The following is a 17,730-nucleotide window of genomic DNA, read 5'->3' as shown; positions in this document are numbered from 1 at the left end:
GCCAATATCTAAAGAGAGAATATCTGGGGTTATTACTGACTTAAGCATCGGAGTATTTGCAGGTACTCACCCCTGACGGTAGTCCAGAAGCAGCTGTAAAGAGAAGGGACGCAAAGTGGGCGGAAGAATACAAAAGGCCTTTGAGATCGCTTGGCTCTAACCCTTACAAGAACATTTGGCGCCCACCGTGGGACCAAGCTACTCTCAAGGGACATGGATTCGACTAGGACAACGATAGATCACAATGCAGCCCTAGCCGAGATGCGGCGACAAATACAGGAAGAGATGCAGACAGAAATGCAGCGGCAACTAGCTGAGATAAGACGTAAAAACGAAGAGGAAGTCAACGCCTTGAGGGTGGAAAACCAAAGAATCAGGAGACAGACCGAACGCACGGAGAGAAGGAGAGAAATGCCACAAGAAGAAGAAGTACAAGAAGAGACGTCAGACCAGGAGGAATCCCGCGCTCAAACTAATCCCAATCATACCGGTGCACTAGCAAGAACACCTAGGCGTCACCCCTTTGTGGACGGAATCATGACGGCTGACCTCCCTGCACGTTGGAAGGGGCTTACTATGAATCAGTATGATGGCACCACAGATCCGGAGGAGCATATAGACATCTTTACCACTCAGGTGGGACTGTATACAACCGAAGACGCCATCCTCTGTCGCGTTTTCCCAACATCGCTAAAGGGTCCGGCGCTCCGTTGGTTTACCCGGCTTCCCCCCAACTCCGTGGACTGTTTTGATACACTGACGACGCGTTTTAGCATTCAATTTGCTACTAGCAAACCCCATCATCTCACCTCTTTGGCACTGGTGAATGTGCGGCAAGAAAAAGATGAGACATTACGCAATTTCATGGAGCGATTCGGGAAACTATCCCTAAACATCAGTAATTTGAATCCAGAGGTAGCCATGCATCATTTGATTACAGCCCTGCGACCAGGCCCATTTGTGGACAGCCTGTGCAAAAAACCTGTGGCCAATCTGGACGAGCTCCGAACGCGAGCTACGAAGTTTATGCAAATGGAAGAGCTGAAGGAGTTTCGCAACACCACCCGCAGGGAAACCCTTGACAGAAAGCAACCCGAGAGAGACAGAGCAACAACCTCAAGACCAGGCTCTAGGTTCCGAGAGCAAAGACAACCAAAGTATCATAGATACACCCCGCTGATATCCAACAGGGCACAGATTCTGGAGGAAGCCCTAAATGCCGACCTTATATCTCCCCCTAGAAAGGTCCTAACTCCCCCTCATGCTGACACCACGAAGCACTGCCGTTATCACCGAAATTACGGCCATACTACAGAAGAGTGTTTCACACTAAAGGACAAAATCGAGGAGTTAATACAAGCTGGGCATCTCAAAAGGTTTGTAAAATGCGAAGAGGGGTGATTTGCATCCAGAAAGGAGGACCGAGATGGAGGAAACGAGAGGAAAGAGTACAGAGCGCCAGCGTATGGGGGGCGACGCGAAGATAACCTTAGACGAAAGATCGATCATAAGAAGGATGAGCAACGGGAACCACAGGAAAAGCCATTACGGGGAGTTATTAACTACATTGCGGGAGGTTTCACTGGTGGGGGCTCCACTGCATCTGCCAGAAAGAAGTATGTCCGTGCAGTTCAGAGCGTGAATGCAGTTTCTATATATCCGCGTAGGCATATGGCGCCTATTACCTTTAGGGACGACGATTTTCAGGTTGTTGACCCTCAACATGATGATCCGATGGTCATATCGGTGGAAATTGAAGACTTCGCTGTCAGAAAAACCCTTGTGGATCAAGGAAGTTCGGTAGACATCCTCTATTGGAGAACTTTCAAAAAGTTGAAAATTTCAGAAGAAGACATTCAACATTATTCAGAACCCATAGTTGGCTTTTCAGGTGAGAGGGTGGACACGAAAGGCTATATCGACCTCTTCACTAAATTTGGAGGAGGAAAGGTGACGAGGACGGTAAAGATCAGGTACCTCATCGTCGATGCGCACACATCATATAACATATTATTAGGAAGGCCCTCTCTTAATACGTTGGGCGCAGTCGTTTCCACATATCATTTGGCAATGAAGTTTCCTTCCGCATCTGGAGATATCATCACCATACACGTGGACCAACCTACTGCTCGTAAGTGTTATGCGGATAGCTTGAGAGGACGACCTAGGTCACCACCAAAACGCGCAGTACACAATATTGAGAGAACATCGAGGATTGAGGGCATAGACTTAGATCCTCGCTTCAATGATGACACACGGGTCGAACCGGTTGAGGCCACAGAGAGACATGACTTTGGGGACGGGGTCAGGTACACCTACACTGGTAAGGCGTATGCAGATGTCGAGGAGCTGAAGCAGACGTTGAACGAGCACGCCGATTTGTTTGCATGGAGCGCAGCCGACATGCCTGGAATCGACCTTCGAATTGCTTGCCACAAACTGTCTGTTTATACAGAAGCAAAATCGGTCTCTCAAAAGAGGCGAAAAATGGGGGAAGAAAAGAGAGAAGCAACCAAGATTGAGGTACAGAAACTGCTCTCTGCGGGCTTTATCGCAGAGGCTAAGTATACCACTTGGTTGGCCAACGTGGTATTGGTCAAAAAGCCCAATGGCAAGTGGCGGATGTGCACGGACTACACAGACCTTAATAAGGCCTGCCCCAAAGACACTTATCCTTTACCCAGCATCGACCGGCTTGTCGATGGAGCAGCTGGCCATAGGGTACTTAGTTTCTTGGATGCCTATTCGGGTTACAACCAGATACCTATGTACGCAGGTGACAAGGAGAAAACAGCTTTCATCACAGAGGAAGCCAATTTCTACTATGAGGTAATGCCCTTTGGTTTGAAAAACGCAGGAGCGACGTATCAAAGATTGATGGATCGGGTTTTTCATCATCTGATTGGAAAATGCATGGAGGTTTACGTAGATGACATGGTGGTGATGTCCGATTCGTTAGAACAGCACATAATAGACCTCAGGGAGGTGCTACATGCAGTACGCCGATATGACATGCGTTTAAATCCAGAGAAGTGCGTGTTCGGAGTCACAGGAGGGAAATTCTTAGGGTTCATGTTAACACACCGAGGAATTGAGGCTAACCCAGACAAGTGCCAAGCGGTACTAAGTATGCGTAGTCCTGCAAACATCAAGGAGACACAGAGGTTGGTCGGACGTTTAGCAGCACTGTCGAGATTCATGCCAACATTAGCCGAGAAAACACAGCCCATGCTTAAACTGATGAAGAAGGCTTGTAAGTTCGCGTGGGATGAAGCCTGTGAGCACGCGTTTGTTAAACTGAAAGAATATCTGTCCTCACCCCCGATATTGCACAAACCCGCAAAAGGTAAACCACTTTTAATATATCTAGCTATTTCTAATAACGTCGTAAGCACTGCTATAGTCCAGGAACACGATGGACAACAACAACCTGTTTACTTCATCAGCAGAGTTCTGCACGATGCTGAGCTGCGCTACCAGACGGTGGAGAAGGTGGCATTGGCATTGGTAGTCACAACCAGAAGATTACGGCCGTACTTTCAGAGCTATGAGGCCATAGTGCGAACCGACTACCCAATACACAAAATGCTGAGGAGACCCGATCTGGCGGGCCGAATGGTGGGATGGTCAGTTGAGTTGTCCGAATTTCACATTCGCTGTGAAGCGAGAGGAGCAATCAAAGCCCAATGTCTGGCTGACTTTGTTAACGAGCTAGCTGGACAGACAGAGCCGAACGATAACACATGGACACTTTTTGTGGACGGCTCCTCTAATACCAAAGATGGAGGGGCTGGCATAGTTTTGCAAGGACCAAACAATCTTCTTCTTAAGCAATCCTTGCGGTTCGGATTCAAGCCCTCAAACAATCAAGCGGAGTATGAAGCATTGATTGCTGGACTGCATTTGGCAGCAGATATGGGCGTCGAGAATCTCACGTGCAAATCCGACTCACAACTCCTGGTGGGACATATGGATGGCAGTTTCCAGGTGAAAGATCCTCTCCTCATCCGCTATTACCATGTCGTAAAAGGAATGTTGGCACAATTTAAAACAGTACGGCTGGAACACATTAATCGAGCGCAGAACTCCAGAGCAGACTTACTCTTTAAGTTAGCCACGACTAAGATAAAGGGACATCATCACACAGTAATTCATGCTACACTCAGTCAACCCACTGTCACCATGATAGATAGCAATGTCACAGAGGTAACAAAAACAGAGGACAAGGGGTGGATGGTTCCCATAGTTCAATTCATACAGCATGGTGAGGACAGCGGAACTGACGACCCCGCAATCAGGAAGAAGGCTTCGCGGTTCATGCTCATAGGCGGTGAATTATATAAAAGAGGATTTTCCAACCCCCTCTTAAAATGTGTAGCCGAAAATCAAACGCAATACTTGATGGATGAATTGCACACAAGCATTTGTGGTTTTCATTCCGGCTCGAGAACCATGGCGTCCCGCATCTTGAGAGCAGGGTACTATTGGCCTACCCTCAAGACGGATTGTGACAGATATGTTCAACGATGCACTCGCTGCTAGCAGCATGGCAATCTCCTACACGCAAAGCCAGAAGAACTTCATACCATTATGTCCCCGTGGCCTTTTGCTATGTGGGGTATGGACATCTTAGGACCTTTCAGTCCTGGGAGGGGACAGGTCAAGTTTTTGCTTGTGGCAGTCGATTATTTTACCAAATGGATCGAAGTAGAACCCCTCGCTACGATCACGGCTCAGCAGGTACAAAAGTTCGTTTGGCATAATCTAATCTGCAGATTTGGCGTTCCAAAAACCATCATAACAGACAATGGGCGACAGTTCATTGATAAGGGGCTGGCTGACTTTTATAAAGGACTCCACATTCACCATGTTACTAGTTCGGTAGAACATCCGCAGACGAATGGCCAAGCAGAGGCCGCAAACAAAGTCATATTGAAGGAATTAAAGAAACGACTCGGGGAGGCAAAAGGTACCTGGGCCGACTCGGGGAGGCAAAAGGTACTTGGGTGTTCCATCATCGCAATAAAAATACTCAGCCCCGGCGGACCTAATAATGACTTTAAAGAATCCTGTTTTAAATCTCTTAAACGATTGGGTGTATGCCGCTAACAGACATTGGTGGCTTTGACCCACAAGGGATACCCAACTAGCTAATTCCCCTGGCCGGGTACTATAGTACTGCAGAAAGACTTGGGGTGATGGTTTTAGATGCAGCACGCGACAAATTAGTCTGAAAGACTGTAAGGCAGCCCAACTGTTGGGGTGCAATTGACTAGGAGCTACATTTAACACCCTTAATACGCCCATCGTGAAATCGTCAAACGGCACGCATACATGCAAGTCGGTAACCAAGGTTGAGTACATATAAAAGAAATCATGTGAATGACCCTCACGCCCGTGGCACACACTATCCCCTCTCCTGACCCGCTCAACACTCACAATACGCTCGTCGACAGTATCTGCTATGATATCAGCACGCTTGCGCAAGGCTGCTAGTTCCGCGGATCGGGTGAACCGCGACAAGGGAAGTTTAACTCTAGGGTCTACCCAGTCATACCCTGGCCGATGCAGGGCCGCATACTCCTCGGCCCCTACTGCACAGTCACTATCCACTGGGGATGATAGACTGTTCGACGAGTCGGGTATATCCCGCTCCTCGTCTGACTCACTACACCTACTAGAAGCACAATAAGCCGAAGGGGATGACATACCTGGAGAAGCTGCAACTTCTTCGCTTAGGGGGACCTTTCTTCTTAACACGCGTATCCCTCTCAATATGGGTCCTCTTCTTTATTTATAGGAGCCCTAAGGTACCAAATGAACATAGGTCAGGCACGGATTCCGATGTCGCCATCATGGCTTGTGTCTCGAGCCCCGCGCTACTCTAACTATATCTCTAGCAACTGCACCCCTATTTTCGTTTTGCAGCGCCGTCGTACGATTAATTACTCATTCATTTATGTTTTCATGCAGACTCTTGTTTCACTTCGTTTACTACGAGCCTGGGGGGGCTAGTGTATTGGAAGTCTGGGTACATCCCATTAGTTAGGTACAATAGGGAAGTTTGGGAGGGATATACTCGGCCACGGGCACGACAGGAAAAGGTGAGGCACAGTCAGTAAAAGAAGGTTAGAGTGGTGTGGTCAGAGGCATATGTCTCGACCCAGGAGCCGTAAACATCACGGCCCAATGGCTAGACACATTTGAGGCACTGAAGTCAGGGAGTGGCCTGGTAGGATGGCAGGCACGCGCAGGGTGGAGGCCGAGTAGGTGTCGGCCCTGGGTGCCTGGTACATCTCGGCCCAAGGGTTCTGATGCGTAATGGGCTAGCAGTGCAGAGGGGTAGACCCATCCCAGTCACGGCAAAGATAGCACACAGGCCCAAGAGTTTGGAAGTCCAATGGAATGTAGAAATGTTACCGTTAAGGTATGAGAGGCAGTTACTGTATTGATTAAGATTCCTTAGTGTTTAATGGGAGAAGGAAACCGCTCTGTAGGCAATAATAACGGGAATAAGGCCAGGTAGTATAAAAGATATTTGGACTGTCTAGTAAAAGGTAAGTTTATCTAAAGTCAATATCTAAAGAGAGAATATCTGGGGTTATTACTGACTTAAGCATCGGAGTATTTGCAGGTACTCACCCCTGACGGTAGTCCAGAAGCAGCTGTAAAGAGAAGGGACGCAAAGTGGGCAGAAGAATACAAAAGGCCTTTGAGATCGCTTGGCTCTAACCCTTACAATAATAATACACAGATGAGTTGCTCCCTATTCTCTCATTCTCTATTCTCTCTTGTTTCTTTTCTTCTCTATTATCTATCGTCATTCTCTATGTTATTCGATTTATTTCATAACATATATTATATTTTATACTAATTTTAATCATAGGGGTAAAACTATAATCTAACAAATTTTATCTAATAAAATATTATTTTACGTATTCACATCCATAAAATCATTCATTACAAACTTTTCAAATTTTTTCATTTTGACCATTTCATCCCTTAAAATAAACAATCTCACTTTCCTCTTTATGTCCCCTTAAATTAATCCATCAATAGAAGCAAACACATTTATTATGCTCGCTTCCAAAGATAAATTTGACGGAGTATAAATGGATGATTTGAAGAAAGACTTACCTTTAATTTTATTTCCGAGAAACACATGTTTTAAGAAGGGTTCAAGGTAAGTTAATGTTTCGTATTTAATGATTTAGCTTTTATATAAAATACTAATAATATTTTGACATGCACAAATATGTTTTTTTCTTTTCTTCAAACTTTATGTCACAAAAAAAACCAACTTCTTGAGACTTAGCCCATTGCTTATTTTAGTTTTAAATTTTTTAAAATTACATCCAATGTTTTTTATATTATTCTGTAAAACTTTAAATTGAAAGAAAAGTATCATAACTAAAATATAAAACAAATTAAAATATAGTATAAAATAATGAAAAAATGCATTGGAAGAAAACTAGTCTGGGAAGTATATGTTTAGTATAAAATAAGCAAATTTTATAAATATATGTTTAGTATGAATTTTATATTTATAATAAAAATAAGGTAAGTCTAATGGAGTAGGTAGCTCATAAGGTGGAGTATGGGAGAAGATAAGTAAATTTCAAAAATAAAGTCCCTTGTGATTCAGGATTTTTAATATAAATACACCTTTTGACATAATTTTAAATCCAAATTCAAATAAAAATTTTCAATTACAATTGTATAAAAATGAAATATTAATATAAACTTTTAACCAATGAATTAAGTTTGTATTAATTTATGCACATATTATAAAAGTATGTTTTGAATGAAATTTATATTTGCACCGAAATAATCATCGTTAAACGTTAATTTTAATATACGATATAAATTATTCATTATTTGTTTAGTTGTTAATATCTATAAATACTTGTAGTTTATCACAAACAAGTAAAGACATAACACAATTATACAGAAATAGTGAAATTAAAAATAACATAGATATAAATTTCTACACACAAGATTTGTGAGCCCCTTTTCTTTTTACTATTTCACTTTGTGTGCCTAAATAAGAAGGCTCAAGTGAGTTTCTCTTTAAAACACCCTTCGCTGCCACACTGCCTTCTATCTGTCATCTCTCCAACAGTTTCCTCTTCTTGTTTTCCATATGTAACTTTTTCTTTTCTTGCAATCAGATTATGGAGGTGAGGCCCTCGTAGAGTCCTCTGTTGATCCCACAATTCGCTTCCTTCCTCCGAGTAAGTCAACACTCTTGTTTTTTTATCTCCTTTCTGCTTTAAATTCTAAGATTAAGCCATTGTTACGAGATTCATCAAAGACTCATTTTTTCCCTCTGTCCTAGTATTACAATTTTTGTAGGTTGAGTTGGGGTTTCTATGCCCTTTCCGTTTGGTGTTGCTTCTCACCAAACCTAGTTTTAGTAGAGATAAGGGAAGCTAAACTATTTTTCTTTAAATTCGCAAAGGAAATATTTGTGCTAGCCTTGATTTCATGTTGGTGTGTTGGGTTGATGCTTGAATTGAGTGACAACGTTTGTGAATGAGGTTTATGCTAGATTTTTCTATGTTGCATGTGGGAGCAGGTTGAGAATATGATGTTTACGCCCAAGCGAGCAACTCTCGCCTGAGTGAGAATAGTATAATCTCACCTTTGTCCTTTGCTCGAGTTGTTGCGCTAGCGAGGACTTGTCACTTGAGCGAGAGCAATCTTGCCTAAGCGAGAAAGTCTAGCCGAAGCGAAAGTTCACAGAGTTTCTAATTGCTCTCTATTTTGAGCCTCGCTCAAGCGAGAATGGCCCACCTAAGCGAGAGAACATTTGTCATCAAGGCGAGACCTTTTGTAAGACCCGAAAAATTTAAATAATTAAATAAATAATTATTTTATAAATGCGAGTAATGGGAACCTTTATGGTAGTTAATGCTAGAATTAATGATAAGGAACAATACTAGCTTAAGTGGTTGAGAGTACTTGGTTATGATGAAAGGACTTGAGTTTGAGCATTGGGTATGCCATTATTGTGTAATTTAATTTATTATTATTTTAATAATAATATGATTGATCATGATCAGTGATAATATAATTCTAGAATTATAGAGATTATCAGGAATCATGAATTGGTTGAATGGTTGTGCATTAACTTGACAACAGTGTGGTTGTGTGTTCGAACCTTGGCTTAAGCAAAATAAGATCCTTTTTGGCATGAATAAGGAGGATTAGAAAACCCTAGCCAGAGGAAGAACTTGTGTTTTACTATATGATTATGTGATGTATGAAATGCATGAGACGTCTTGATTCTGCAAAAATTGCGTAAGTTCGTGTTTCTGGAATTTTCCAGAAACCTCTAGAACCGATTTTTTGGGTTTTGCTATGAACCGCCTGGCAATAGAGTGTTGTTCGCCAAGCGACGCGAACTGGCTTGCCTAGTTTCTTCTGGTTTTTGGTGTTTCAGTGGTGTTGAGATGTTTGGATTGAATTTCTATATGTAATTATATGATTGGCATTGTGATTTAATGTCTGGGTTGCCTATTCGATGACAATTGTATGAATCTTTGCATGATTGGGGAATTAGGGATCATGTTGGGATTAGAGGTGAATAAACGTGATCTCTGTTATGATTGGTGCGCTATTTTCATGGAAATGATTTTAAATGGAACAAACATGAATATTTACAATTTAGATGGAACCCTAAAGATATGTCAAAACATGTGTTTGAATGAATGCTTTAGGGCTTGGGGTTCGCGCAGATGTAGGAAAAATTTGGGATTTTTCCTTATTTGCATGCACCGCCTGGCGGTACATGAATTGACACTAGATGACACATCAGGTGCAAATGGGCACTCTGATTCTACTCCGCGTTGAGTTTCCTAGGTGACTTATTTGGAAACTTTTGTGCATAATACTGAGTAAATGGGCATAGCATGTGAGAAGAAAATATATGCGTGTAATTAAATTAGACATACATATGATGAGGTGATGATTGGAATTAAAAGAGCGAAAAAGTGATGTTCTCTTAATTGTGATATTGTACAATGTTTGTTTTTGGGTGAATTTCATTTCAATGCAAATTGTGTAACAGTTAGCAACTTGAATAACATAATTTACTTGACCAATGAGTTTGAGTAATGGATCCATGATGCTTAAGAATTGTGTTGGTGTATAATTTAATTATATGAGTATGCTAGAACGAGGTTGTGTGATAACATGACTTGAATGTTGAGTGTTTGAGGTCCTTTAGGACCTGTCCAAAATCCTAAAAACTAGTAGCACTTGCATTACTGGTATGGCGCCTAACGACGGGGACGAGCAACTAGGCGATAGAGACCCAAAACAATGACAGTGGCCATTGGAATCGCGTGGCGCCTGGCGGAAGGGATGGTCCGCCCAATCGGACGTGGTCTAGCAAAGATATTGGAAGGCGTGTGGTGCTTGACGACGTGTAGCCTCCACCAGGCGGCCTGGAACCAGTTTTTGCCTAGCGACGTGTGTGAAGTGCCCGGTAGTTTCAAGTGTAGAGAAGGATTGCGTGGAGGATTCTACACAGTTTTGGATGGAAGTTTTGGAAGTTTAGTGAAGTGTGCGAGATCGTGGCTCGTACGGATGGGTCTCGAAAGGTTGCCCTCCTTAGTATTAGCCAATGAGTTTGGTAGTCTTGAGACAAATACAGATTGTGATTCATATTGGAGAACTCCACTTGGTGTTACGGATTGTAGTCCATAACAAGATCATTGATGTTGGAGCTCGTGGAATTGAGTCTTGGGTAAGAATTGGTTGATTTGAAGTTGAAGCTTGAGTCAAATTGACGCTTGGTGGCAGATTTTCACCTACATTAGAACTTGACGGTTGGGTTGTATTAGGTGATGGTTCTAGAGATGGTGGAGCATGTGGGCATGTGCTTCTATTGTGTCCTACTTGTTTACAGATGGAACATCTCTTCTTTTCCCCTCCTCTTCCAACTTGGGTTTCATCTTTATTCAACTCATAAGCTAGAAGTCTCCTTTTCTTTTTTGGTCTTCCAGGTAAGCTATGCTTTAATGGAGTTAGCACATCGGGGAAAGGAGTAATCTCCCATACATTTTGGCCGTTCATAGGATATATTATTGAGTTATAAATTTCTTCATATGATGACTTGGTAAACTAGTGTGCTATAGATTGTTCTGCATTCAAATTCCAGAATTTCATTGTAGTTAGCGAGTGGCAACACGGAATGCCAGTAATACTCCATTTCCTGTAGTTGAATTCCATGTTGTCCACATTAACAACAAACTTGTCACCAATAGTAGATACATGTTTGACCTCAAAAATCTAGTTCGCTGACCAACTAAATGCATAACAAAACTCACAAAATCATGAAGCAGTCCAATCACAAAATTCACAATAAAATAAACAATAATTAGTACCTTGGAACCCAATATTTTGTTAACTTCATCTCCTTGTCCAGTCTATCACGAATTTTAGGGCATATTGAACCTTGAAATGAACTTACTTTCAATCTATTACTTGCCCATCTATTCATCATGTACAATCTTATTTCTTCAAGCATGGTAACTATTGGCTTACTCCTAGCATCCACTAGCACGCTATTGAAGGCCTCTGACATGTTATTCACTAGTGTGTCACATTTGATAATGGTATTGAACCTTGATCTTGACCAATACCTTTATCAGTTTGCACCAACTATCAAAATATTGAAATACCAAATGAAAATATACATAAAGTTAACAAACATCCAAATACTTACCTTGGAGGAATAACTATTAAATGTTTGAATGCATCCTCGTTCACTTCTTTGATCTCCAACATAACCTTTTCCCATGCTTGTGGATGTGTGTAGTAAGCAGTCCTCCACATTAAACGTTTCAGAATCTTCCCTAGAAATTTCTTCCTGAAATTCTCGTACAAGTGGCGCATACAGAACCTTTGGTCAACTCTAGGAATGAGTTCATTTAAAGCTGGCAGTAGACCCTAACAAAACAACAACATTTAAATGATAGCAGAACTGCAATCAAATAATTACAACCAATTAAATAACTGAAAAATAAATTATTACCTTTTGGTGGTCTGATACAAAGGTGCATGAGGCACAACATTTAACCCCACCAAGATCATCAATTAAAAGGTCTAAGAATCAAGACCATGTGTCCCTATTTTCAACCTCCACAACTGTGTATGCTATAGGCAACATTTGATCATTGGCATCTCTTGCCACAACTGTAACCAACTCACCACCATACTTACCCTTTAAAACCATCCATCCAATCCTATTATAGACGTACATGATACAAAGCTATCCTTGCATGCTTTTAAACAAATGTATAATCTCTGGAATATTTTTGAATCATCATGATCTTCGACCTTTTTATTTTAATTGTTGAACTAGGATTTGATCTACGTAGCTCATGAGCATAATCATATATACGTTTGTATTGCTCTATAAAGGAACCATCAATCTTGTTTGCAGTCATTGATCTTGCTCGAAAAGACATAGCGTGAGATATAGAAACGTTCCACTTCCTTAACCCCTTTTCTCGAATATGCATGGCCTTCATAGTAGGATTCTCTCTAACTGTCTTTTCTATTCTCCCACTTAACCACTTTGCATTGATTTGACGATTGTTAAACTCCCTACAATAGATATGTTTGTCAACAATCTTTCTCAACTACCAGGTTTTAAGAATTGTTACATAAGCACAATAAGCAATCCAGACACACTTTCCTCTTACATCCAAACATATCACCCTTACTCTTTTTTGTCATTCTTCTCAAATTTCAAATTTCTCCCGCTTTGCAGCCTATAAGTTCTTATGGCTTCTATAAATTCTTACTTGTTAACGAAATATGTCCCAACTTGCCATTCATATTCAGCCATACTTTTGGGCATACAAAAAGTGGGAAAATTTCCACATGTATCTTCATCACTACTATTAGAATCACTACCTTCATTACTTACCAACTCATCTGATCCCCATTCATTATCAAACAACCCTCTAGCATGTTTCTTCATTTCATTAGTTTTCTGATTGTGATTAATTTTTTTCCTCGACCTAGTGGAAGTCCAATGTGATCCACCAACACCTGGGTCACAATCTATATCCACATGAATTAAACCATCACTATCTTCATCTATGTTATCTCTAGAGCAACCATCCTCAACCTCAACTTCTTCCGCATTTTGCTCTTGCACCCCCTTGTTATATGTCTCATTTTGGACCTCATTATCAACCTCATGACTCTCATTCTGGACATGTACTTCAACCTCACCCTGAACATGGACCTCTCCCTCAACCTCACCACTTATAGGCTGGACCCACCCATTAATGTGTAGTCCCACCCATAAGATGTATATATGTTGTGGTTTAGTTAAGGGTTTGTTAATTATCTAGCAAGTGCACTAGGTCAATTGTAATACAACAAGATTGTATCTACAGGGATTTCATATGATAAAACAATAATCTATAATCTACTTCAAGTTTGAAATATAAGTTTGAATATATATATATATATATATATATATATATATATATATATATATATATATAAAGATAAGTGATGTTGATTAAGGTATTGGGATTGAACCTCCCTTCTATCACTCAACTGCACTGCCCTTGATTATCAATAGATTTTGTTCTTTATCTTAGTGTTCCTAGAAGTACTCTTAATTGTATTTCCAACCTCATGTTTGTAGCAATAGAACCTAAAGGTGTAAAACACATAATGATATGGTATATGGCTCTTTAAACCAACTAAAGTCACATACTCATGTTTGGTATATGGCAAGCATTAAGATATTTGATTGGATCTAAACACTAGAATAGTTGTCATCGCTAGTGCTGATTAAGTAAGATGAGTGATCAAGTCATCAAATTAATGAAAGAAAATCAAATAACCAACACGTAAAATAAGAACATAATATAAATCAAATCAATTGTAGTACAAAGAGTTTAGAAGTTACATCTAATCCCAGTTGAGGAAGAAGTTTGGTGCTCATAATGATGTATAGAACAAGAACATGGAATAACTTTCCTCCTTCCATAGCTTATAAAAGATATACAATATAAACCTAAGCTAACTATGGAGTTTCTCTCTCTAAGATGATTTACAAAATTAGCATGAAAATAATAGAGACATGCTCTATATGTATAGAATTCTTTGTGTTGCTCTATCTCCATTAGGTTAGCCATGGAGGTTTCCTTCATGAGTGGGTTTGCTTCCAAGCTTGGGCATTCATCTTAGTGATCAACCATGGAGCTTTCCCCATAAGGGATTTTCTCTTGATGCTTAACTGACATTTTGAGTTCAATATTTCCTTATAGTGAAGGTTTTATAAAATGTGGCTTAATGCGAATATCGTTGCTCAGCCACAGGCTCTTATTTTGGGTTTTCTCGTTTCATTTCTTCTTCCTAAGTTGAAACTTTGGGGCTTAACACTAACTTCTTAATTTCCTTCAATTTTCTACAAAAACAGCACAAATACATTAAATTCCACCTTTTATAACTTCTTCTCTCCTCATTTTGTATTTTAATGCAAAAATGGTTGTTTTAGTAATTTTTATATCAAATTTGTGCAAGATAAGTGTCTAAATGATATGAAATTTTACTAATACTAGACACTTATAACATGCCCTAACTTTAGCTCTTTGCTTGTCCCTAAGCAAAGCTTAAACAATTCTACATAATGGTTTCAAAAATCTAATCATGGTTGGTTCAGGAACTTGTAGTTAAGATCCATCAAAAGTTAAAAGAAATGCAATCATAATACTTGCATTGGAATCAATGAAATCTGTTAGACACAAATGCATTTCAATTATCATAACTAAAGATGAAACACATGGTCTCTTAATGAATTTTATGTTTCAAAAGTGCATATTTATATCTGCCCAAGTGTTCAAAGTGTTTGCTCTCTTAATTAACACCTTTTTAATTGTCCACTTAGCTTTGTATTTTCATTTCCAACTACTATGTACACATAATTGGCATAGATCACTAAGGTCTTTTGAGCTTGTAATGTGGTTCGAGTATTAAGGAACTTTATTTTTCAAGACAAGTAAGACTCACTGATCAAAAGGACAACAATAATGTGTACGTGCCATGAGTCCAAATTCTTCCTAACCCTTCTTTTCTTTTGTTTTTTTTTTGCTGCCCAATTTCTTTCTTTTTAATTCCTTTGAGTACACCTCTAATTGACTTGCTTTGCTTTATCATTTTCTTTTTTGAGGTGTCCCAATTCAATCTTCTTTTTGGCTACAGTTTTTAATTTCGTTGCGCTTTTAGGTATTCTTTCCTTTGTTTAACTCACCATTATCCCTTCATGGCACACACACCTCGTTGCATCCTTCTCATAAGTAAGAAGGGTTCGATTACCTACATCCTAGGCGTAGGGTGTATGTTCAGGGTGGCATTTTGGTTGTGGTTGTATAAAACTTTTCGAATAAAAAAAATTGTCTTAATTCTTTCTAAGATAATAATGCTTAATAGCCATCCAAAGTTAGACAAAAAACTCGTGGCTTAATCACTTAGGTGTTTTCTAAAATTCTCCTATGAAGTGTTTGACTTACTCATCTCAGAAGTTTAGATTCACTTCCTTATGTCAATCCTTAACCACAAAATTGTCCTACATTGTGTCAATTTTTTTGGCATAAATAACTTTGATACATGGATATTTGATAAAGATATTGCATAGTAATTTGATGAAGATATTGCATGGTAAATTGATGAAGACATGATCGATTGATGAAGACTTGAAGAAATGTTATGTTGATCAAGATTGATGTGTGCCTATCTAGCTATCATATGAAGATCTTGAAGCTTGAAGATTAGAGCTTAACATGGAGATAGTTTAACATAGAATATGTGTCTTGTGTCTGGTTGCAGTCTTTTCGCCTGTTAAATGGGTTTTTAATAAGTTAATTGGTTAGTTGCTATAGTTCTGTTATTAACACTTTCAATAAGCTGCATTGTCATTTAATCAGTTGATTTCATTTAAAATCAAGTGAAATCAAAAGATTGAGCAGATAAATCAACCTATTGAATATGTTAGTAAACACACTATAAAGTCGAGTTTTTCATAGAGATCAACAACAAATGTGATTTTAAGCACGAAATCAATGTGAATACTTTGGAAAATTGTCTCTCTAAACTATATAGATTTGTAGTTGTTCGAGAAATGTTTTCACAATCTTGGTGCAAGCGACTTGGAGAAAGAACTTTGGTTGGTTGGGGAGAGTCATCGCTAAGGTTTGTTGTTTCTTAAGTTTCTAGGGGTTGCCTAGTGTGATTCTAGGCTTGCAAGTGGGAGTCTTGTTGTGCTTTGTTGAGATTCTTGTGGGATTTAAGAGTCTTAATGTAGTTTTACATTTTGAAAAGTGTAATCTTGATGGATTTTGTAAAACTTTTGATATAGTGGTATGTTAGGCTAAGGTTGCCTTGACAAACTAGATGTAGCTCATTTTAAGTGAACTAATATAAAAATGTTATGTGTGTAGGACCTAGGAGAATTAAATAAATAAATATTTATTTAAAAAATGAGACGGCAGGAATCCTTAAGTTAATTAATATGGAGAGAGAAGATAAGGAATAATACTAGCTCAAATGGTTAAGAGTACTTGGTTGCGGACTTGAACCTAGGTCCCCCTCAAACACACCAAGCGTGTCTAACCACTTGAACTACCATTGCTCCTTTGTCATAATTTTCTGCATTAATTACTTTATAGATTCCTTCCCTCACTTTTATTAAATAAATATTTATTTATTTACTTAATTTTCCTGGGTCTTACAGTGTGTTTATACTTGAATAATGCATATGACTTGTGATGTGTAAATTTAAGTATATGAAGTATATGAATGCGTATTTTTGGTTTCTGGATGTTTGAGAATTGAATTGTTGGATGCTAGGAACTGAATTAGAGTACATAAAACCAGTAGTGTCACATTACTGGTGTAGCATTTGACGGTGCAAAGTGAACTGCTAGGCGATAGCAAGAAATAGGGAAGCCTTGTGTGTCGATGTCTTTTTTCTTGTGTGTGTCCTTTTCAATATGTTAAAAAGGGTTTTAATATTTTAAAAGGCTTGTGGCATATAGTTCTGGTATGAATGTATTCAATCAGTTGAATTGTTATTCAATTGATTGATTTCAATAAAGTCAAGTGAAATCAACAAATTGTACGGACAAATCAACCTATTGAATTCACTTATGACCAAGCTATATTAGCTGGTTTATCAGAGAATGAAGTAACACTTGAGATTTCTGATTGCGAAAAAAAGTGAAACAAATTTGGAAAACTCTCTCTCTTTGGATTACACAATGTGCAACTCGTGATTGAAGATCTTTAAATCTTGGAGAAAGTTTTACTTGTTTGAAGCATTTAAAAACATGTTTTGGTTGGCTAGGGAGAGCCTCCACCCAGGTTTAGTTGCTCTTGTGCTTCTATGTGTTTGTTGGTGTGATTTCAGGTCTACAAGTGGGATCTTGCAGTGTAGGGGATAAGGTTATTATGGAATTCGAGAATCTTGGTGTTTTGCTTAATTCAAAAGTGTAATCTTTGAGGGATTTTGTAATTCTTTTGATATAGTCCATGATCAGGCTTAGGTTTTCCTAATAAACTGGATGTAGCTTTAATATTGGCTAAATCAGTATAAAAATTAGTGTGTGATCCTTCTCCCTTATCTTGTTCTCATTTAAATCTCAAGAAAACTCACTAAACCAATCTTTTTAAGGTTTACATGTATTTTTACGTTAT

The 17,730-nt window shown here is 39.4% G+C and overlaps 1 protein-coding gene across 1 annotated transcript; it reads left to right on the top strand.

Moving 5' to 3' along the window:
* Positions 1 to 261: 261 nt before the first annotated feature.
* On the top strand, positions 262 to 4,542 carry LOC114195012. Its single transcript, XM_028085414.1, has 2 exons — positions 262 to 1,319; positions 1,413 to 4,542. Exons 1-2 carry the CDS (start codon positions 262 to 264, stop codon positions 4,540 to 4,542), a joined length of 4,188 nt encoding a protein of 1,395 aa, XP_027941215.1.
* The last annotated feature ends 13,188 nt before the right edge of the window (positions 4,543 to 17,730 follow it).

Source organism: Vigna unguiculata, chromosome 8 (assembly GCF_004118075.2).
Source record: "Vigna unguiculata cultivar IT97K-499-35 chromosome 8, ASM411807v1, whole genome shotgun sequence".
Taxonomy (NCBI): domain Eukaryota; kingdom Viridiplantae; phylum Streptophyta; class Magnoliopsida; order Fabales; family Fabaceae; genus Vigna; species Vigna unguiculata.
The sequence above is the reverse complement of the archived record's forward strand: the minus strand, read 5'-3'. Positions and strand labels throughout refer to the sequence as shown.

Bases quoted from the DNA above. Each gene is read 5' to 3' on its own strand.
- LOC114195012 (XM_028085414.1), top strand. From the start codon at position 262: ATGCGGCGACAAATACAGGAAGAGATGCAGACAGAAATGCAGCGGCAA. The intron at 1,320-1,412 runs GTGTTTCACACT...ATTTGCATCCAG, and splicing joins TACGGCCATACTACAGAAGA to AAAGGAGGACCGAGATGGAG.